This window comes from Somniosus microcephalus, chromosome 22, assembly GCF_052327205.1.
Source record: "Somniosus microcephalus isolate GS21.2 chromosome 22, FLI_Smic_1.0, whole genome shotgun sequence".
Taxonomy (NCBI): domain Eukaryota; kingdom Metazoa; phylum Chordata; class Chondrichthyes; order Squaliformes; family Somniosidae; genus Somniosus; species Somniosus microcephalus.
The window spans coordinates 29,834,070-29,858,368 of record NC_141008.1 but is presented as its reverse complement, the minus strand read 5'-3'; the positions used below and the strand labels follow the sequence as shown (position 1 = coordinate 29,858,368).

The following is a 24,299-nucleotide window of genomic DNA, read 5'->3' as shown; positions in this document are numbered from 1 at the left end:
ACTACCTCTGCAGCTGTCATTTGCACACTTACACTGCAGCGGACCCACAGCTCGCCTCGCTGACCCTGGTGGGGTTTCCCACCTTCGGGAAGGCTGCATCAGCAGGCTGAAAATGGGAAAAGCCTCTTAACTGCCTGTTAACTACCTGTTAACAGGCAGTTAATTGGCTCTAATCCTTTCCCCACCGCTAGGAGACGGATCCCTGCACGAGTCGGGGACCCACCTCCCGGGAAGATGGTTTGGAGGCGGGTTGGGAGCAGGGTTGGGACCCGCTCCCAATTTTTCCCATTTTCCCAGCTGTCCCGCCTCTAAACCCGCCTCCTCAGGGCTGGCAAAATCCAGCCTATGGAGTCTTACTAAACCACCCAAAATCCAATCATAAAAATGCCACATCTGCAGCACCTTGGCTTACGCAGGTTCTAGTCTTATGACACCCTTACATCATCTGTTTTTGACCATCAAGACTCATATCTGGGTTAGTTATGGCAATACAAAAGGAACATGTCTCCATAGTGTAGAGATATGGCGTCTTTGCTGTTTATGTGGGAGCCTATGTTTTTCATTCACTGTAGACATCATAGCATTCCAACACAGTGGCAGTTACATCTGACCTTGCTTCCCAGGCTAGCTGCACTCTATGCCTTATCCTTACTGTTGGCTAATATCCAACTTTCACCCACAACCTTCCTATTTGGCTATAGGAATCCTCTTTCTCACTCTAGGCTGTCTGTTTACAACTTACTCATATTATAAGCAAAAGGGTTACATGTCAGGTTATCATTGCATACAGTTGATGATTACAGTCTTTTTTTTTAAGACTTAACATACAATTATAAATCCATTACTGATGATTATATCACTAAAGAAACAAATTCATGATAATCTTACATAGGGAAGGAGGTGACAAGGTGGCGGGATCGAGAAAGGCAATTCCAGAGTACAAGAGTATATGGTGGAGTTGGTAAAAAGGCAGAACATTGTTTCAGTGGAGTGGTGGATGCATGTAAGCTGTAAAACTGGAGGAGATCGTGATAGGTAAGCTCAGCCAGGCCATAAGGGTCATTTGCAAGCCAGGACGAGAATGTAGAAGGAAATTCACTCGGGCACAGGAAGCCAGTGGAGCATGGAGATAAACGGATGAAAGAAGTGCAGAACTTTATTCACATGAGGATGAGAGCTGTGGCAATTTGAATGAGTTTTAATTTGTGAAGTTTTGACGTGGAGTATTGTTTAGGGGTGAATTAGAGAAATCCAATCTTTGAGGTTAGAAAAGAATGGACTAGAGTTTTGGTAATGGTGGATGAGAGGTAAAGGTAGAGACAGCCAACATTTCGGAGGTAGGAGAAAGTGGTCTTGGAAATGGAACAAATGGGGGGAAGGAAGGTCACCTCGGACTCAGCCGTATGCTGAGGATGTGCGTCTGCTGACAGTTTAAGGTGTCAGGTAGGGAGGTTGATGTAGTCAAGACCAAAGGAATCAAAATACTGGCTATAGCTGAAGAAGATCATTTCAGTTTTGCCACATTAAACTAGCGGAAATGTTTGATCAACTTGATCTTAATATTGGACAGCAGGAAAGTGCAGAAGCAGGCTTTTAATCAATGGAGGAGGCAGAGAGGCAAAGTTGGGTGTCATCACTGGAAATGTGGAGCCTAACCTTATGAAGCAACGAGATGGAATACTGCACATTATCAGCAGATGGTAACTAAAATGTAATTATTGCCAAGTTGCCCCCAAAATTGCCTTCACAGTTGCAAGCCTGAAAATAGAGCTTTTGACTCCTTAATAATGACTAACATATTCTGCCTTTTCGTTACAGGGGGACAGGCTCCTGGAGTTGGAATACTACAGCATCAAGCATCTGCTGCATCTAAAGCGGCCAAGCTTCCAGGAAGAGGTAAAATATGCACAGGGTACATTTCATAGTGACTCAGTGGTAAGCTGATGTTAATTATGATAAAATAAGAAATATGACGTGAGAAGGGGATTGACAGGGTACATGCTGAGAGGTTGTTTCTCCTGGCTGGGGTGTCTAGAACTAGGGGGCATAGTCTCAGAATAAGGGGTAGGCCATTTAAGACTGAGACGAGGAGGAATTTCTTCACTCAGAAGGTTGTGAATCTTTAGAATTCTCTGCTCCAGAGGGCTGTGAATGTTGAGTCTTTGGGGGCGATATTGCCAGCCTTGGGGAGGTGGGTATGGAGGCGGGACTGCCAGGAAAATGGCAGAATTTGGGGCAGGTGCCCAACCCGCTTCCATGCCATTGTTCCGCGCCGGGTCCCATCTACTTGGAGGCGGGAAGGGATTAAAGCCTAAAATAGGATTATCCCCTTTTTGCCCTCAAGTGCGGGCTTCCCAAAGGCTCCAAAACCCGCCAGGTCAGCGAGGCAAGTACTGGGTCTGCAGGGGTTGGGAGGTTGCAAAAGTGTGCTGTGAAGGTAAGTGATGGGTGCAAGAGTGGAGAGGTGAGTATCTGAGGTAAGTGCAAAGTGTTAGTAAAAGTGTACTTACCTTTGTTTCTTCCTGCAGGTTTCAGTTAGTGTGTATGCGGAGAGTCTCTGACCTCCATGTTGCAGATGAGAGATGGCCGTTGCATTCTCAAAAGAAAGAAGTTTGATGAGGTCTTGATTTCAAGACCTCATCAAACTACAGAGAATGTCAGTGTTTGACAGCTTCACAGAGCTGTCAAACGATGACAATTCATCTGTCAAAAATTTTTGACAGATGAAACGTCATACGTTGACGCTCTCTGCAATTGGCTTTCCCTTAATTGGCCTGCTAAGCCCGCTGGGCAGGCTTAACAAGGTCAATCAAGGGAAAATAGCGTGGGTTGGCCACAAATCGATGGAGGCGGGACATCGACCCACCAAGCAGCAGTCCCACCTCCAACGCGCCCCCATTGGCAAAATCACCTCCATAGAGTATATTCAAGGCTGAGATAGATAGATTTTTGGACTCTAGGGGAATCAAGGGATATGGAGATTGGGCGGGAAAGTGGAGTTGAGGTCGATGATCAGCCATGATCTTATTGAATAGCGGAGCAGGCTCAAGGGGCCGTATAGCCTACTCCTGCTCTTACTACTTATGTTCTTATGAGATAGGGTATGAGACTGTGAAAGAAGAAAGAACTTGCATTTAGATAGCACCTTTCATGACCTCAGGATGTTCCAAGTGCTTTACAGCCAATTAAGTATCTTTTTGAAGTGTAGTCATTGTTGTAATGTAGAAAACGTGACAGCCAATTTGGGCACGGTAAGGTCTCACAAACAACAATGAGATAATTCACCAGATAATCTGTTTGTGGTGTTGGTTGAGGGCCAGGACACCAGGGAGAACTTCCTGCTCTTCTTTGAATAGTGTTAAGGGATCTTTTATGCCAATTTAATGTCTAATCCAAAGGACGGCACCTCTAACCGTGCACCGCTCCCTCAGTACTGCGCTGAAGTGTCAGCCAGGATTATGTGCTCCGGTCTCCGGTGGAACTTAAACCCACAGCCTTCTGACTCAGAGGTGAGAGTGCTACCATTGAGCCAAGGCTGACCAGTTCTGAATCTCTGAACTTTATCTCTTTGGGCCAAAGTTCTGATATCATCAACTGCTCCCTTTCCTCTGGCATTGTCTCGCTGCCCTTCAAAACCACTTGACATTCCTACCCCTCTCCCATTAAAAAAGACTGGTCTGGACCCCCTCCTTCATCTCCGACAATTTCCTAATTCTCAACTTCCTCTTCAACAACCTCTTGAATGCTCTTAAAAGGACCATCGCCTTCTGTACCTTGCTTGCTCAAGAGGAGGATGCGGTGGAGCTAAGATAATTGGTGCAGTAACTGAGTAAAGTAAGTTCCTTGGTAGGAGGGAAGTTTGCACTAGTTAAACAGCTATTGTACAAAGACATCAGGCTGCAGTGACATTGCAAAAATTTCAGTTAGTATTGTCTGAAGGCAGATCTGACTGAGACAGTTTCGCCATACAGCAAACAATGCTGACCACCACAGCTTACCAGTTTACAGGACCACAACAAAAATGAAGTGCAGGTGGTAATAGTTGCAAGGGGACACTTCCATGTGTTCCATGGAGTGCTTTTACCACAAAGTCTTTTGACATTGTTCAGGTGAGATCACCCTAGCAGAATGATGAACAAGTTCCTGCAAGCATCGCATAAGTGGCACCAACAAGTAGCCATATGATGATATTACAAAATAGGAAGATTTTTTAATTTTATTTCATACAGTTTTGAAGTAGCTGAAGTTAAAATGGCGACTCCCTTTCTTTATTATAATACAAAATGAAGACCTAGAGAAGAATTGTCTACAGGACCAGGACAGGTCAATTGACTCGGAAATTGGTCAGTATACATGGGTTTTGTTTTAGGTGCTAACTGATTTGTACATGGTCAAAAACACTTATTCACAAACCAGATATAGTACTCTTTCATCACTATGATGTGCAATGATTCCTACCATTTTGTCTTTAATCGTGGATGATTAATAGTTGTGAATTCAGAAGCATTAGACTGATTAAGTAATAGGAAATTCCTCCACAGTCTTTAGAGTTCTAGCAGGAATTCTAAACTCCATGAATAAACTGATATTTGCGTCATCCACATACAGCAGCACATCTGGAAGGTCTACCAAGACACTAACCTGACTGTTCTATTCAAAAGTCTTCTCGCTTATTGGACTCATAAGAAATAGGTTGTAAAAAGGCTGTTTACAATGCATATAAGTAACTTGGAAGTGGGAACAAAAACAAAACTTTACAAGTTTGCACAAGAAACCAAACTGAGAGGAGCTACAAACAACTAAGAACAGGCTGATCGAGTACAGAAGGCCTTGGATAGTTTGGGAAGCTGGGCTGAGAAGTGGCAAATAAAATTTAACGTAGACAAATGTCATGATATTGTGAAAGGAAAATAAACACTAGCAATATAAGCTAAATGGTATTATTCTACAGGATGCAATACAAAGGGATTTGGGGGTACTGATGGATAGATCACTGAAGCCATCAGCATAGTCTGTGGCAGCAGAAAAGACAGTAAATAGAATCTTGTATAGCCAGAGGAAAACAATCTAAATCTTAGGAAGTGACACTGAATGTACAGAATGCTGGTCTGGCCCTATCTAAAGTACTATGTACAGTTCTGGCTGTGGTATCATGAGAATGACATCCAGGCATTTGAAGGTTATGAGGGGAAGCTGCAGAAACTGCGAATGTTTACACTGGAGAAAAAAAGACTTGGGGCTGATATTATTGAAGTATTCTCCCTGGCAACTGTCTGAGGCTGAACCAGACCGATCGCACACTGTGATGAGCTTCCGACCACAAATCCGCTCCATCTCCAAGACTACCTGCTTCGACCTCCACAACATTGTACAACTCCGCCCCACCTCAGCTCATCTGCTGCTGAAACTCTCATCCATGCCTTTGTAACTTCTAGACTTGACGATTCGAATGCTCTCCTGGCCGGCCTCCCATCTTCCACTCTACATAAACTTGAGCTCATCCTAACTCGCACCAAGTCCCGTTCACCCTTCACTCCTCTGCTCGCTGACCTACATTGCCTCCTGGTCCGGCAATGCCTCAATTTAAAAATTTTCATCCTTATTTTTAAATCTCTCCATGGCCTCACCCCATCTCTGTAACCTCCTCCAGCCCTACAAGCCTTCGAGATCTCTGAGCTCCTCCAATTCTGGCCTCTTGCGCATTCCCTATTTTAATCACTACACCATTGGCGGCCGTGCCATCAGCTGCTTAAGCGCTCATTAAAACCTACCTCTTTATCCTAATATTTCATTTTGTGACATACGTAGCTCCTCCTCCACAAGTGGTGGGAAGGAAATCTCTGGTCAGTGCTGCATGCAACTTCTCCAACATGAGTGTGACGAGAGCAGCTGTGTTCAATGGATGCAATTCTTCTCAGGGTTTGTAATTCATGTAGCTCCTCCATCATATTAACACGCCTGCCAATTCTAGTTTTGCTTATGTAACGTACTTTGTACTAAACCAGATTAAACTTTATATTTTGTTTTATTCCAGGATTACCTGGCTATATTCCAGGAGCAGCATACCCCTACCAGGCTGGACTCGGAGCTGGAATTCTAGGTAAGAGTCTTCTGCTTTTTTTGTGAGGCTTATTTTTCTTCTCTCTCTATTAGGCTCTGAGTTTGTGATTTTTGTTCTCTCTTTGAACTCTATGTTCTCTTTTCTTCCCTCTTTCTCAGGCAGTCTGTTCTGCTTTACATCCCAAGCTTTTAGAAGTTTATGGTAATTGCACCAAGTTGATACAGGTTTACACTGAGTGAACACATTAGTATTCTGTTCATGTTAGTTGTGCTGACTTGGAGTAATTGTTGTTGATTAGATATTTCAAGTCATGCTGTTACACTAATATCTCAAGATATAGAAGTAAGCACCAAAAAAAATTATGTTGAATTTGCGCTGTGAAGATGAAATCCTAATGGCCATGAATTTGCGGTCAGAGGCTTCCTGCGGGGAAATGCCTCCAATCCGCAAATAAAATGCCTGCGTACCTGGTAGTCCGGGAGGTACGGAGATTAGCGGTCCTGGGCCTCTCCAGGTACCTGCGGGTAGAGGCCCAGGTATCTCTGGCGCATGAGGTTCGTAAGCGCCCCCGGATCACATGGACCGGCGCAACCAATCAAAGAAGTATGTACGGAAACCTCATAAGCATAAATGGGAATATTCCAAAAATATATCTACACATCAAATAAAAAAATTACATATTTAAAATTAATTAAAATTGCATTTAATTAAATATTTAAAACATTTAATTTTTTGAAAAATTAAATTAAATGTTTTAAAGGGGCTAAAACAAAACTTACCTTATTGTACAGGTTTTTTAATGTTTAAATGATTGAAAAAAAATTATTTTAATTTTTTTTTAAACTCTTGCATTGGTAAAAGCAAGCCTTACGCCTGCTTTTACCAGGCATAAGAATTTCACAGGCTTTCGTTGGGCGAATAGCCCAACTCTCTACCCGCGGATGCCCTTTCCCCGGGGATGGATACGATTTGTCAAGAAAATTCTTGACGGATCGCAATTTCTGGGTTTTCGCGCATGCGCTTTGCGCGCAAAAACCCAGAACTTGCGCCGCCCTTACGGGCTCATACGCACCCGTAGGGGCCACAAATTATGGGCCTATATGTTCTACTGATGCTAAAGTCTAATCTAGATACTGATTACCCTGAAGGCATTGAAATATCCTCCAGTACCAATTTTGTGCTGGCACTACACCTAGCACGTGCTACCTAGTCTAATTTTTTTTTTATTCGTTAATGGGATGTGGGCGTCACTGGCAAGGCCAGCATTTATTACCCATCCCTAATTGCCCTTGAGAAGGTGGTGGTAAGCTGTCTTCTTGAACCGTTGCAGTCCCTGTGGTGAAGGTACTCCCACAGTGCTGTTAGGGAGGGAGTTCCAGATTTTTGATCCAGCAACAATGAAGGAACGCCGATATATTTCTATGTCAGGATGGTATGTGACTTGGAGGGGAACTTGGAGTTGGTGGTGTTCCCATGCGCCTGCTGCCCTTGTCATTCTAGGTGGAAGAGGTCGCGGGTTTGGGAGGTGCTGCTGAAAAAGCCTTGGCGCGTTGCTGCAGTGCATCTTGTAGATGGTACACACTGTAGCCACGGTACATCGGTGGTGGAGGGAATGAATGTTTAAGGTGGTTGATGGGGTGCCAAGCAAGCGGGCTGCTTTGTCCTGGATGGTGTCGAGCTTCTTGAGTGTTGTTCTTGAATATATCCTACCATTCTTCATCTGTTCTTATAAAACTACTGAGGATAGCCACATGTGAAAGTGAAAAGGAACAAGTGTTAGGATGGCACTAAGAGGCTGAACATTGGCAGGTGACAGTCTTCAGAATGCAGCTTGTATTTGTGAAGCTTGCTGAATATTTGTTGAGGTAAATGAAGAGTTACAAGTAATATGCAGACATCCTGCAGAGATAAGACGCCAGCATCAACTGCCTTGATGCTCATGGCCAATCTCCAGGGCTTAATTTGGGTGAGGGCTATGATATTAGGTACTCCTCCCTAGTCTTGGCCTTCTCCCTCGCATTATGTGCTGCTATGACCTGCAGAAAGAGAGGGGGAGAGTTAGTGAGTGGCTGTTGAAAAGTAAGTACTGGGAATGCTCCTGAAGCTGCTGGGGAAGAGTACCTCTCTCCTTACCCTGACCTCCTTCACGAGGACCTCCAAAGAGGCATCAGAAAATCATCCGATTCATTAGTCCTACTAGAATTGTGTCCACAGTATTGGAACAAAATCTAAAAGTAGCAAATGCCATCTCATTTTAAGAAAGGGGGACGATTTTGCCAGCCCTGGGGAGGCGGGTATGGAGGCGGGACTGCCAAGAAAATGGCAGATTTTGGGGGCGGGTGCCCAACCCACCTCCATGCCATCTTCCCAGGAGGCAGGTAGCCGTCCCGCACCGGGTCCCGTCTCCTTGGAGGCAGGAAGGGATTAAAGCATATTAACTGCCTGTTAACAGGTAGTTAACAGGCAGAAAATAGGATTATCCCCCTTTTACCCTCAAGTGCAGGCTTCCTGAAGGCTCCAAAACCCGCCAGGTCAGCGAGGCGAGTACTGGGTCTGCGGGGGTTGGGGGATTGCAAAAGTGTGGTGTGAAGGTAAGTGATGGGTGCAAAAGTGTAGAGGTGAGTATCTGAGGTAAGTGCGAAGTGTTTTAAAAGTATACTTACCTTTTTCTTCCTGCAGGCTTCAGTCGGTTTGTACGCAGAGACTCTCGGACCTCCATGTTGCAGATGAGAGATGGCCGTTGCATTCTCATATGCAACAACCATCTCATTTCTGTAAAAGAAAGAAGGTTGATGAGGTCTTGTATGCAAGACCTCATCAAACTGCAGAGAATGTCACTGTTTGACAGCTTCACAGAGCTGCCAAACGATGACAATTCATCTGTCAAAATGAAACATCATACGTTGACGTGTTCTGCAACCGGCTTTCCCTTGATTGGCCTGCTAAGCCCGCTGGGCGAGCTTAACAAGGTCAATCAGGGGAAAATAGTGTGGGTTGGCCACAAATCGATGGAGGTGGGACATCGACCCGACAAGCAGCAGCCCCGCCTCCAACGCGCCCCATTCACAAAATCGCCCCAAAGACTTGCATTTATATAGCGCCTTTCATGATCACCGGAGGTCCCAAAGTGCTTTGCAGCCTACAAAGTACATTTGGAAGTGTAGTTACTGTTGTTATGTAGGAAACGTGGCAGCCAAATTGTGCACAGCAAGCTCCCACCAACAGCAATGTGATAATGACCAGATGATTTTTTTGAGGGATAAATATTGGCCAGGACACCAGGGATAACCCACCCCCTGCTCTTCTTCGAAATAGTGCCATAGGATCTTTTACGTCCACCGGAGACAGCCTCGGTTTAATGTCTCATCTGAAAGACAGCACCTCTGGCAGTGCAGCGCTCCCTCAGCACTGCACTGGAGTGTCAGACTAGATTATTGTGCTCTCATCCCTGGAGTGGGACTTGAACCCACAACCTTCTGACTCAGAGGCGAGGGTGCTACCAGCTAAGCCACTCTCCCTTTAAATGGCCCTCAGGAGGCCCGCCAGATATTATGTGGAGAAAGCAGGTGGGCTACACATTTTCCGATGCGATTGGGTGGACGTTCTGACGAAGGGTCATCGACCTGAAATGTTAACTCTATTTCTCTCTCTACAGATGCTGCCTGACCTATTTCCAGCATTTTCTGTAGTGTATTCCACATATCCACAGTCCTGTAGGGGGGAACGTTGTCTAATCTTTAAACTTGCCGAAGGCTTGTGAATTGTTTCTTCTGTCTTCTGGTCTTGTTGTCAAAGTTAAATAGTTTATTGCATTAGTTTAAAGACATGATTACATCTCCCCATCGTTTTCTTGAGCTAAAGTAAGTTTAGTTACTTGAATTTGCTTCATAATTTAGTTAGATTAATGGGGCAAGGGTGTGCAGTATTTTGGAAGGTTATAGTGAGGTGCACGAACATGGAGCTTATAGAAGAGCACCGGTGAGTGGGTAGGGTATCGTGGAGCTCCTAATTTCTCCTTCTTAGGTTGGCATTTATTTTTTCCTCACAGCTCTGTGAAGCACCTTGGGTCAGTTCCCTATGTTAAAGATGCTATATAAATGCAAGTGCAAGTTATTACTGTTGTATATCAGAGAACAAGGTGAAAATTTAACATTTGCATCAGAGATTACATCACTTTCTGAGATTTTGTTTTATTTAAAAATGCATAAAGAACATGATTTTTTTAACCATATGTATTTTACGACATTCCAGGTGCTGGAGTTCCAGGCGCTAGTGTGCCAGGTGTATATCCAGGTATGTGCAGAAGATATTGCCTTGGTATGTGTGTGTTCAGTAATTGAAACCACCAGTACCATTCCTGTGGTTTATAGGGTACTGGTAAGCCTGTAGGTTGGGTGGTCTCAGAGATCTTCCTTTTACCTTTTATTTTCATTGGGAATACTAAAGTAATACTGAAGGTTCTTAGGTTCAAATGCTTCTTTTGTAGGAACAAAATTCATTTTCTTAGGAGTTTGGTATTTTAAATGTTTACAGGATTGTTCACTGCTTCCTGTACAAGGATCTCATTCAGACCTCACTGTTACTAATATTTATGTAACCGCTGCTTCCTTACTTCAGAGAATAGGCTATGTAATGAAAGTCTGAATGTTTATTCCAATTGGCAACATTTGAAATAACACAGTTTTTCCATCGTAAACAACAGTTTGCTCACTCTCTGAACTGCAGCCATACTATGGCTCATCACACATCAATTTCACGTACATAGCAATGTAGAATACTAACAAAAGCTAAATAATAGCTGTACGAAGCTGACAAAACAAAACAACCCTGAATATACTTCTATGACATATAGTTAATCTGAAATTGAAGTGGGAGACAATTTGTACAACCTAAGATATAGTTGTACTCAACATTCCATCACTTGTATACAGTGATTCTGGCAAAAATGCAGACAGCCTCTCACATTTATTGGCATAAATTGTGGGTTATTGTGGTATATATTTATAAGCTCTCTTGCCAAGTCTGATTTGTTAAATTGTTTATATAGTTGTCAAACTGGCACGGAAACATTCTTCTCCCACATGCTTCCTCAATTCATGCTGGCACTCTTCTCCATTTCCCACCCTTTTCAGTTCACAATTGCATTGTATTCCACTCCCAGTGCATGCTTGTTTTCTTTACCCTTATCCTTCTCCTCCCCGCTCCTAAATTCAAGCTGTCATTCTTCTCTTTGCTCCCTTCCCCTTGGTTCCTTTAAGAACCACTGATTAGGTTGCTTACCATCTGGTACAAATGAGCGGAACATGCCTGGTGCTCATTTGTACCTTGAAACTGCAATTGTATGTATGTTTTAGGACTCTGATTTGCATAATTTAATGAGGCTCCCGCATGGGCTGCCTTTGTAAAGGTCCTGGGCAAAATGGCAGTGGGTGGCACCGGAGTGGGAGCAGGACTGTAACTGTAGTACTCCGATTTTAGGGCCACTACCGCCCCCACTCACGCTTGGCAGACTGAGCTAAAATCGGGCCTAATATAGTTTTAGGTCCTTTGTAAACCAAATTGCAATGTGTTTTTGTATTTGAAATTATTAAATGTGAAAAAAGTTATATTTGTCTGTGTTATATTTCCAGGTGCAAGGAATCATGGGCTTGGTGTGCTTCCTGGTGTACCAACTGGAACTGGTTTGAAAGCTAAACCAAGTAATATCATTTTGATGTATTTATTTATATTGATATTCTAGCTATTGGTGTAATATTTTGGAGTATTATGATCAGATTGATGTATACCATTAAGAGATATGGCAATCAACACAGAGACACAAACGGGCACCATTTGAACTAGGCTATATTCCCCAAGGATGAATCTACACTATACCTGCAATATTAGCGTGAATTGTATGTTTTTGTATCAGTTCTTTATTTATACTGTAAATGCAACATGAATGCAGATTGAGACGTGGCCCAATCTGATACTGGAGTAAAGTAGACTGAGACTTCGTGGAGAAGGGAGTTTCACTCCACATCGAATCTTACTAGTTTTCAGCTTTAGCACTTTGGGTACACTCTTCAAGTTTATGGGAGCTGAAACGCTTCATACAAATGCTAAATATAAACACCTGGAATTTTCAGAGGGCTTCTCCCAATCTTTGGTGGAAGATGGGCAGAAACCCCAAAGAAACAGTATAAATAGGTAAATTTACATAATTTCTGCAGGTTTTCGAGCAGAAGATTGGGAAAACGCCACAGTAGTTCTATGTTAGCATTCAATCTCCTTCCTTCTCTGGTTCACAACAACACGTTTTGAGTACGAGACACTTGATGGTGGAGTATACGGAACAGACTTTGATATACAACACAGTGATCGGTATAATTGCATGCAGAGAGAGCAGCTTTTTGGTTTCTGTATCTTTCGAGCTCTCTGAAAACCTATTGATAACTATGCTCCTTTATACATTATATTTTGCTTACATCAAAGGTGCATGTCACAGGTAAGACCTCCTGATGCATCTGTTCCCAAACCCTTTGAGGACAGTCTATTCATGTAAACTCTTGTAGTGGTTTACTCCAACAATACTTCCTGACTTAACTGTTCTTCACCTCTTTGAAGAACAAGCTTTATTAACCGTTACCTTTCTATACCATAGAATGGATCCCTCTACTTATGTTCATTATCCTAGCCACTAAAGTTACACCTTAATCACTCATGGCTAATATCATTACTGTAACTTATTCCCTTGCACAAAAGCACTTTTCGTATATAGCACACAATAGACTCTAAAAGCAGAAGACAATCTATGCTTCCTTCTCACGGCACTTCAAAACCATCCTGTTTATCTTGGAAAGCCTGTTGCTCTAAGATACAAAGAAGTTTGATTATTAACCCTTAACTCTTCAAGGTGTCTTACACACAACTTTCCAGAATGTCCAACATTCTATACTGCAGTGTAGATGCTAAGGGTCAATGATGTTTATTAGCTGAAATAATTGGTAATTAGCTGCATTGTCAAACCTGACAGAAGATTATGTAGTGAACAGTAAGCACAAATTGCTTTCAACAAGTTTGTTGGATGTCTTTTTTTCACTAGACATTTAGGGTGTGATATTTTACATTGATTCCTCATTGCATTTTGTAATTTTTCACTGGTTGTTATTCCAGGTGTTGGTGGTCAGTATGGATACCCAGCAGGTAAAGACAGACTATACTAATCTATTCCTAATCTAACATTAACACTTGCCAATTATGGTATAACTAAAATAAATGACTATAAACACACCTTATACGTAAGGAAGCTGGAATATATACAACTGCTTATGAACCTAGAATTATATAGGCAAAATTACTATACACAGTAAATAATAGGGCCTTGTTCATGTTAATTCATTCACTCATTTCTAGCCTGGAGTAATTAGCCAACATCAGAGATCATTTAATGAGTGCTATCTGCTGGTGAATGGAATACTGGACCAGATTATTCCCTGGAGTTAATTGCTGGAATCCTGGATTATTGCTCGACCCTAGTTAGTGACTATAATGCCAAGTTGGTCCAGCTCCCTGGAGTTAGTGACTAGATTTTTGGATCAATGTTATTTCCTGGAGTTAGTAAATGGAATCCTGGATCAGTCCTATACCCTGGAGTTAGTGGCTGCAATCCTGGATCATTGGACCAAATGCTAATTCATTAATTTGGTTTAAGCTAATGGCTCAGTTGGTAACACTGTTGGCTCTTTGTCAGAGGTAGTGGTTCAAGTTGTACTCTGGGACTTGAACATCATAATGTAGGGTGACACTTCAGTCCAATCCAGTACTGAAGGAGTGCTACATAATGGGAGGTGCCAGCTTTTGGATGCGACGTTAAGATGGGGTCCTACATGCCAGTTCAGGTGTATTTTAAAGAAGAGTAGAGAGTTCTCCCAGTGTCCTGGCCACATTCCGCTCTCAAGTAACATCACAAATCACAAATAGATCAACTGGTCATGTATCTCATTTTTTTCCTGGGACCTTACTGTGTGTAAATTAGTTGCTGCATTTGCCTACAGAAAAACAGTGATTAAACTTCCTAGTAATACATTTGCTGTGACCTGCTTTGGGACATTCTGAGGACATGAAAGGCAGTATATAATTGCATGTTCTTTCTTTCTAATTATTGCAGTTTATGAATACTCATATTTGCATAATATACACATATGAACCACATTCATTGAAATGAATTTTTTTCACTAAAATATGCAGCTCCTGTTTCTTGAAACGTGGTATGTTACCTTAGCTGGGTGTGGTAAGCTAATTTGATTCAGTTACTCTCAGCATGGAATAAATCAGACAGATTCATGTGCTTATCTCTGCCTCGCCACCTTTTAAGACCCTCCTTAAAACCCACCTCTTTGATCAAGTTTTTGGTCACCCCTCTGACTATCTCCTCCTTTGGTTCGGCACCCATTGTTTTAATTACACCTCTGAAGTGCATTAGGATGTTTTTCTATGTTAAAGGCACTAAATAAATTCAAACTATTGTTAACTGATAATTACCAATAAATATAACCTTTATTATCAGAAAGAATGAGCACTGCCCAATTTAGAACCATCAATTTCAGTTCTGTACTCTCGCCACCATTCACACTCTTCTGTCATTGTTCTCTATGAACATTATGCCTGTAGATAATATCATGCACAAAATTGTTTTTATTTAAATCATAGAATGATATAACACAGGAGGAGGCCATTCGGCCCATTGTGCCTGTGCCGGCTCTTTGAATTATCCAATTAGCCCCACTCACCTCTTTCCCTAAAGCCCTGCAAAATTTTCCCCTTCAAGTATTTAGCTAATTCCCTTTTGGAAGTTGCTATTGAATCTGCTTTCACCATCCAGGTCATTACAACTCACAGCATAATTTTTTTTCCTCTTGTCATCTCTGGTTCTTTTGCCAATTACCCTTAAATCTATGGTTACCAACCCTTCTGCCACTGGAAACAGTTCATCCTTATTTACTCTTATCAAAATCTGATTTTGAACACCTCTATCAAATCTCCCCCTAACCTCTGCTCTAAGGAGAACAATCCCAGCTAATCTAGTCTCTCAACATAACTGAAGTCTCGCACCATTGGTACCATTCTAATAAATCTCCTTTGCACCCTCTCCAAGGCCTTGACATCCATCCAAAAGTGTGGTACCTACAATTGGCCACAATACTCTAGCTGGGTCCTAAAGTTTTTGCATAACTTCCTTCCTTTTGTACTTTATGGGCTGGATTTTGTGAATGGAGGTGGGACAGCTGCTTGTCATGTCAATGTCCCACCTCCATCCTCACCTGACCAACCAGAGGGATGTTCCCCTGATTGACCTTGTTAAGCCCACCCTGCGGGCTCAGCAGGCCAATTAAGAGGAAGCCGATCAGATGACATCATTTGATGACGTGTCATCTGCCGGTTTTCTTAAAGGGACCACGCACAATTTTATTTTGACAGCTGATTTCTCAGTGTTTGACAATATTGAGGCGGGTTGACCACGGGTTTCCTGCCCGCTGTCAATCTTTGCGATTTTGCCAGCGGTCCCGCCTCCAACCCCACCCCCTGAGCGCTGGCAAAATTCCGGCCTTCGTCTCTCTGTTCCTGCACCCCCTTTAAAATTTAGTTTATATTGCCTCTCCTCATTATTCCTACCAAAATGAATCACTTCACACTTCTCTGCATTAAATTTCATCTGCCATGTGTCTGCCCATTTCACCAGTCTGTCTGTCCTCCTGAAGTCTGTTACTATCCTCCTCATTGTTTACTACATTTCAGAATTTTTGTCATCTGCAAATTCTGAAATTATGCCCTGTATACCAAGTCCAGATCATTAATATATTTCAAAAAGAGCAGTATCTTAATACCAACCCCTGGGGGACACCACTGTATACTTCCCTCCAGTCTGAAAAACAACAGTTCACCAAAATGACAAATGACAGAGCTTTATTCTAATATTTTGGATGTTTTGTGTTTTTGATTTCATAATTCAACTGGTTGCTATCTCTTAAATTGTGAGTAAAATGCTGAGAAATCTGACTTTTCTTCCATCACCTGTACAAAAGTATATGGTGATATATGATTTGTTGGTCCATTAGGCTATTTTTGCTGCAAGTACATGATACAGTAATTATGCAGTTACTATCCAAATTAGAACAATATAATTTTCTGCTCTCTCACATATTACTTTTTAAGTGTTCCATTAGAACCTTGGATGTATTAATGCAAATTAAACAAGCTTTACAACCAACAACCCAGCAGGTCTTTAATGTTTATGATTAATTTTTTGCTGACTGTAACAGAATCAAAGCCCCATTGTTAAGAATCATAGAATTATAGAAATGTACAGCACAGAATGAGGCCATTCAGCCCATGTCTGTGCCGGCTGTAAAAGTGCTATCAGATTAATCCCACTTTCCAGCTCTTGGTCCGTAGCCTTGTAGGTTATGATGCTTCAAGTGCATATCCAAGTATTTTTTAAATGCGGTGAGGGTTTCTGCCTCTATCACCCTTTCGGACAGTGAGTTCCAGACCCCACCACCCTCTGGGTGAAAAAGATTCTCCTCAACTCCCATCTAATCCTTCGACCAATTGCTTTAAATCTATGTCCCCTGGTTATTGACCTCTCTGCTAAGGGAAATAGGTCCTTACTATCCACTCCCCTCATAATTTTATTCACCTCAATTAAATCTCCCCTCCACCTCCTCTGTTCCAAAGAAAACAACACCAGCCAATCCTCATAGCTAAAATTCTCCAGTCCTGGCAACATCCTCGTAAATTTCCTCTGTACCCTCTCTACTGCAATCACATCCTTCCTGTAATGTGGTGACTGGAACTTAACGCAGTACTCTACCTGTGGCCTAACTAGTGTTTTATACAGTTCAAGCATAACCTCCCTGCTCTTATATTCTATGCCTCGGCCAATAAAGGAAGATATCCCATATACCCTCTTAGCCACCTTATCTACCTTCAGGGATCTGTAGACATACACTCCAAGGTCTCTCTGTTCCTCTACACTTCTCAGTATCCTACCATTTATTGTGTATTCCCTTGCCTTGTTTGCCCTTCCCAAATGCATTACCTCACACTTCTCTGGATTGAATTCCATTTACCACTTTCCTGCCCACCTGCCATGTTTTTAGGAAACAAGAGCATCATATTTTAGTGAAAGAACTCATTAAAAGGAAAAGAGGAAATTACTGGCTCAAATTTTTTTTCACTTGCAGCAAGAGTCCATGAGAACACCTAACTTGAGAAAGTAACTCAATCTTAAACAACAGGGATCAGAGTATTGCAGTAAATTATTTAATGATCTCAAGAGTGGCAAGGCTGAAGGTGACAAAGAAAGAAATGAATTTATTGGCACATAGAAACATAGAAGATAGGAGCAGGAGTAGGCCATTCGGCCCCTCGAGCCTGCTCCGCCATTTAATGAGATCATGGCTGATCATTCAAACTCAGTACCCTGTCCCTGCCTTCTCCCCATATCCCTTGATCCCTTTAGCCTTAAGAAATATATCTAACTCCTTCTTGAATATATTCAATGAATTGGCCTCACCTGCCTTCTGTGGTAGAGAATTCCACAGGTTCACCACTCTCTGGGTGAAGAAATTCCTCCTCATCTCTGTCCTAAATGGCTTACCCCTTATCCTTAGACTGTGACCCCTGGTTCTGGACTCCCCCGCCATTGGGAACATACTTTCATGTCCTCAGGATGTCTCAAAGTGCTTCACAGCCAATGACACACATTTGTGGTATAGTTATTTACATAGACTAATGCATAAAGGGTTGCGAAATAAGGGCAAGGGCTATTGCACTGAAAATAATTACTGACTGCAGCAAAAAGGAAAGTGGCTATATTGTCTCACCTGATGAGTGAGGAAGCAAGCACATCCACCAAGCCTTCAGGGTCTGGTAAATGATTTTATGAACATAAAACAAACTTGTCCTGCCAGCCATGCTATGCCAAGGTCTTTGATGTTTTACCAAATGGTCATGTCAACATGCAGGTAAGGATACGGCAGAGTGGCATGGATATTTTGCATTGGTTCACGAGGCAGGTCTCTTCAGTGTGTTCTGGTGTATGGCAGGGGCTGTTGAAAAGCCAGCTCCTTTCAGCATGATTAATTTATCCATTGGCATTCAGTGGTATAGGGGGAATTTTAACTCTAAGAAAACAAACAGGTGGGTTGGGAGCGTGGGCGTAGTTAAAGTGTTAAAAATGTGAATCCCGACCTGAACCTGCCTGCAACCCGCCCACTTCTGGTTTTAACGGAGGCGGGACCTAGGCGGGCAGCTAACACTGCCATGAGGGGGGCCGTTTATTTAAGTATTCTAATGAGGCTGGAAGCCTCTTCTTTAACCTCCATTTTGTGTTTAATTGTAGGTGGTCGGGTTTTACACACTTCGTAAAACCCAACAGCTACAACAAGGCGAGGACTGGTGTACCCAGGAGATAAGTGTCTTTACACCTACCTCCTGGATCCATGGTCCCTGCCTAACACACCCGCACAATCGGAGAATGCACATGGGGCCAGACTGCCTCTTGATCCTCTCGGCCCGCGATCCTGGTCAGACTCCCTCCCCCTTGCTCCTCCTGGCCTGCAATTCTGGTCAGACCCCGTCCCCCTTTGCTCCTCCCGGCCCCTGATCTGCAGCAGAACCCTCGTCCCCACCCCCCACCCTTCCCCTGCGCTCCTCCAGCCTCCGATCTTCAGCAGATTCCCTCCGCCCTGCTCTTCCCTGCCGGTGATCTTCAGCAGACCTCCCACGTGCTCCTCCCGGCTCACAATCTTCGGCAGAATACACATCTCCGCACCCCCCCCCCCCCCCCGACAACCGTGCTCTTCTCAGCCCGCGATCTTCAGCAGACCACCCCCTTCCGTCGTGCTCCTCCCGGCCAGCGATCTTCGGCAGGTCCACCTCTGATCCTCCCGGCCCGCACTCCTGGTCAGAACCACCCCCTTGCTGCTCTGGCCAACCCCGTCCCCCATGCGATCCCTCCCTCCCTCCTCTGTGTAGCCTAGTGCCACAGGCCTACCCGCCCGCAGCCAGCCAGCCCCTCAATCTGGCTGGCTGTGGGTGGGAAACAAGCTTCCCATGCAAATCAGGTCCTCCCGTTAAAGTCGACAGGGCCTGCGGGAAACCCATTCTCTTGGGATTCCCATTCGCATCAGAGCCCCCCTGTCCCCAACCCGCCTTCCCCATTAAAATTCAGCCCACACTCTTTGACTTGAATGGTGCAATCCAGAGTTCACCCAGTTGAAGAATCTGCAACAGTTTTGAGGTCCTGCCACTCCTTTAATATTGTGGACATTGGCTCTTATGTCTTTGAGAGATTATGTAATTTTATGTCTTGGAGCAGCTTTAAGGAGACAAAAGAGATGGGGGGGGGCGAAATTCGGTTGCTTTGTGCCTCCCATTAGTGCCCTAAGAGGGTGCAAAACAACTAGCGCCCGGGCACGGTGCCGCCAATGCCTCCCACGAAATTCAGCAGGAGGTTAGTGGCGGCGGTAACCATTAGCGCTCTGCAGCGCTGCGCCTCCAATGATGACGTCATCGCCGTGCGCAGCGCCCCGGCTGCGATCTTCGGTAGCGCCCCCTGACTTACCACTGGATGCTATGTCAGACAGGGTCAGGGAGATCTACCTGCGGTCGGGGTGGCGCTAGTTAAAGGGGAGGTGGCAGGCGGCCATTTTTGTTGCTGGCCGCCTGCCAGCACCTGCCCCCGTTGCTGTCCCCGGCCCCCGTGAAGCCCCGCCATGGGGTGCCGGCTGCTCTCCCAGAGCCCGGCACGCCTCTTGAGTGCCGGGCTTGTTTGCCAGCACTCCCGATCCCTGGTGGCCCAGCTGGGCGCAGGGACGCACTGCGCCAGGCCCCTCCCCTTTAGTTGCCTCACAGCGCCCCAAGAGGGACATGGGGCACCTCCAGTAGTGCCCCTCCTCCCTCTCAGGGCACTACCTGGGAAAATCGGCAGCGGGGGAGCGCCCCAAAGGGGGCGCGACTCAATTTTTCCCCCATTGTTCTTACTATTGGACTCCGGACTATGCATGAACTTCAGATGTTTTCATTATTAGGCCGATGCAGAAGAAAGAGTACCACCAATTAATTTATTTGAGGCACAGCAAACAATTAAGGATAACTAATGCTATACGTGAGATTTACTAGATTTTGCAAAATGATAATACAGAAGGTTGTATGATAATGTTTGCTATTTGTTGCTTTTTAAGACAGAAATAATTATTGTCCATTTCTAGGCTCAGTCACAGACAGTGTTGATGTGATGCTTTCTTGTTTACCCAGGAGATGAGACATCAGCTTCTCAACTTTGAAAGATATATTTCAGATGCTTTTTGCAATTGATTTTATTCTTATGTTGCTCTTCCAACCTTTTTAAGGTTACCAGTTCTTTATATACAGTCCTGTAAAGATCTAGAAACTTCAAGCACTTTGTTAACTTTTTTTAAAATAATGATGTTAATGGCCATGTCTATCAGCTGTTTTGTTGATATTACAAAGAATGTAGCCTACAGTTTTCTGATTTGTGGTATTAATAAAATCAGTTCTAACACAATGCTGCAGTCATCTATGACACCATTTTTCACCCTTTTCCAATGTCAGTCACCTCATTTGTACAGGTCAATTCTTTAATTTCCTTGCTTAGTAAGTATTTTTAATTGACTTCTGCAAATATCTGTTTGTATGGCTTAACTTTCCTCTGGTAGTATGTTTCTCAGTGGCTAGAAATAGACCTCACAATTTACTGTACATAGAATTTACATCACAGAAATAGGCCATTCGGCCCAACTGGTCTATGTTCCACACGAGCTTCCTCCCACCCTACTTAATCGAACCCTACCAACATATCCTTCTAATTATTTCTCTCCTCGTGTACTTATTTAGCTTTCCCTTAAATGCATCTATGCTATTCACCTCAACTACTCCATGTGGTAGCAGGTTCCACATTCTAACCACTCTCTGGGTAGAGATGTTTCTCCTGAGTTCCTTATTGGTTTATTAGTGACTATCTTATATTCATGTTCCCTAGTTTTGGACTCTCCACATGGAAACATCTTCTCTATGTCTGCCCTATCAAACCCCTTCATAAATTTAAAGACCATTATTAGGTCACCCCCTTTACTTTTCTAGAGAAAAGAGACCCAGCCTTCTTTAAAAAAAAAATATTTGTTCTTTTACATTGAAAGACAGATACCATCCCACCCCATTCTTGCTCACGTTTAATCCCATATATTCAAATTGATCTCAGTATCTGAGTTTGCTCCTTGTTCCTGATAGGTTATGGTGGCTTTGGAGTAGGAGTACCTGTTGGTTATCCAGTTCTCTCTCCTAAACTACCAGGTATGTACAGTGCATTTTTTTCTTTATATTTAATAATACAAAGGACTGTGTCAAGCAGGAGAATGTGGGAGGGTATTGATCCAGCAAAGTTGGAGTGTGGGAGGGTAGATTCCAACAGTGGCACATTATCCTCAGTGGTCTTCCCTCTTAATTAATTCCATAACTCATTATTCTTTGGGTGAACAAGTTACATTTGATGCCCCTTTTTACTCTTAATCTGCTAAATTTTAATTTATTCCTTGGCATGTAAACCCTTTGCCACTGATCAATTAGCTCACAACAACTTAGTCAGTCACCTTCATTATATTGAAAACTTCAATTAGGCCATCTTGAAATTCGCTCTTTTTCAAAGAAATCAAGAACATAATTTTTATCATGATTTCAATTTCCAATTCTCAAAAATGCTCTTTATTCTTGCCTTTCTATCATCTCAAGGGCAATAATACCGTGTATACGGTTAGGTGGAAGAATCTCTCACAATGCTCCAAATGGGTTTTGGCTAATGCCTTGTGCAACAACACTACAATCTCCCTGGTTTGCACTCTGCTAATCCAGTCTATTACCTTATTGCCTTTCTTTAGTGCAGCTAAGCAATATTCTGACAATAGATTTAACCACCAACTTCGGGATCCCTTTCCTGTTCAGCATAATATACCACTGGTGCATTTAACATGCTCCTTCTTTTGGTTCCTTACGACAAAATTAGTTATTTTAACTATATTGATCTGCATCTGCCAATTGTTGGCCCAATCTAAGATCAAAATCCTTCTGAGTCTGTTGTTTTGTTTCTCATAACTGTACAGCCTTGTATTTTAGTAATATCTCCAAATGCAGAAGCATATTTTTGCTCCATATTGGCCCAGAAATTCCAGAACGGGGCTTGCAGCGCGTGCAAGCCCCGTATTTACACTTACCCCGCGCTACTGCCGATCAGCTCCAGGGACGCCTGGAATTGGTGTTTCCAGAAGAAGAATCCCGGGCAGTGTATGACGTCACACCGCCCAGGAGTGCAGCCAGCGCGAAGCCAGGAGCGTGCAGTGCAAGTGAGACACGCCCCTTGAGGTCTCAGTTTCACTGGACACGCCCCCAATGTTTCTGTCAAGCTGCTAACCATTTTTACATGCAAAGCAGCAGTTTAAATAGGTTTTTGGAAGTTTTTTGAAGATTTTGGTAACTTTTTTATAAACTTTTTAAAATGTTTACATTATTTTGAGTAATCTGAAGTAGTTTTAAACAGAATTAAAGCAATTTAAAGACTTTTAAAAGCCCTAAAAGAATTTTTTTAATTCCATTTATTTATTTAGTAATGTCGTCGTCATACGTGTCTTCACACTGTTCCCTTTGGGGAACTGTATGAAGTGGTGGAAGGATTTATGGCCATGATTAACGCTCATTCCGTGACCGTAACCATCTTTGAACCAGGCATTAGGGCGGTTAGTCCTATGGCGGGAGGGTTTTACGGGCTCCCACAAGCTATACAAGGAGGGGGGGGCCACCCACACCCACGGACGCAAATATCCCACTGGATGTCAACCCAGAATTTAGAGCCGGAGCTCCGACTCCACTTGCCGGGACTGTCTGGAGCGGGGTTCGAAACCCTACCCTGATCTGGCCCAGCGGCGGGGATCCTACCGCTATGACAAAGGCCCAATCCGATTAGCAACGTGAAATGGCAGCATAGGGCTCCAGTCACGGGGAGGGAAAAGGCGCAGGAAACGTATGGGTGTCACCTTTTGTGCGGAGTGGGCCTTTTGCGTAGCAGTAAGCATCCCCGCCGCTGGGCCAGAAGGAGTAGGGTTTTGAACCCCACTCCAGACAGTCCCGGCAAGTGGAGTCGGAGTTCCAACTTTAAATTCTGGGTGGACATCCAGCGGGATACTTGCGTCCGTGGGTGTTGGTGGCCCCCCCCCCCCCTCAGATGGGTTGTGGGAGCCCGTAAAACCCTCCCGCCATAGGACTAACCACCCTAATGGCTGGTTCAAAGATGGTTACGGTCACGGAATGAGCGTTAATCACGGCCATAAATCCTTCCACCACTTCATACAGTTCCCCAAAGGGAACAGTGTGAGGATACGTACGATGATGACCTCTTGCGCAATGCACCTCCTTGGACCCTCAGTCGCAGATGCGAGGGGGCAAGTCGTGCAATTGTTAAATTTTTCATTTTATTGACATGTAAAATGTTGGCCCAGTAATTCCCTTCCAAATGCGCGAGTACGGTCGGGGTACTTACGCATCTGGCCGGATGAAATGCCGGTTTTCAGCATGCACAGTGCATGTGGGGAAAACCGGCATTTCCTGTCCTCTGAACGAAGGGGTTCAGAGGCAGAACGCGTGCGACTGCACAGGCAGCGCGTGCACAGTATAATTCGCCGCTTTCATTAATGCTTTCAGTGAGGTCAAGTCATTACAACTTACACATGAAAAAAGCATGGGTACAGTTGCTCCAGAGGCTGCGGAGGAAGATATTTATTATCGTGGAGCTTCTGAAAGTATGTATGTCTGTATATATTCCTTTGCGTGTTATGTATATATTCCTTTACTTATGTGTATGAATGTATTATTTAATTATGACTTTCAGAGAAAGTAACTTATTGGAAAATCATAATTAAAAACATACATTCATACACATTAGCAAAGGAATATAAAACATACATACATATACGTAAAGGAATATATGTGGACATACATACATAACTCATTCTCACATTCCATTCACACAGCCACAATTGCTCCTTCTACCTACCGTTCTGAAAACCCTTTTAAAAAAAAAAAAAAAAAAAAAAAAATTTTAACTTTAAAACTTACTTAAAATTTCTTAAAATAACTTCCCTCCCTTTCCCAAACAAAAATATTGCATTTCAGAAGCTCCACGATAAAA

General features: G+C 43.5%; 1 protein-coding gene across 16 annotated transcripts in view; it reads left to right on the top strand.

Annotated features, from left to right (window-relative positions):
- Positions 1-1,772: 1,772 nt before the first annotated feature.
- The window catches only part of LOC147102129 (uncharacterized), a 330,921-nt gene continuing 308,394 nt past the window's right edge, over positions 1,773-24,299 (top strand). For 13 of the 16 annotated variants that reach the window (XM_085964373.1, XM_085964362.1, XM_085964361.1 and 10 more), the window contains exons 1-6: positions 1,773-1,896; positions 6,035-6,100; positions 10,313-10,354; positions 11,692-11,760; positions 13,217-13,246; positions 21,356-21,418. In XM_085964373.1, the coding sequence (XP_085820499.1) occupies positions 1,788-1,896; positions 6,035-6,100; positions 10,313-10,354; positions 11,692-11,760; positions 13,217-13,246; positions 21,356-21,418 (379 nt within the window). In that variant the 5' untranslated portion in view covers positions 1,773-1,787. The remainder of the gene's footprint in view (positions 1,897-6,034; positions 6,101-10,312; positions 10,355-11,691; positions 11,761-13,216; positions 13,247-21,355; positions 21,419-24,299) is intronic. The other 3 variants (XM_085964374.1, XM_085964369.1, XM_085964366.1) reach the window with 1 other exon arrangement.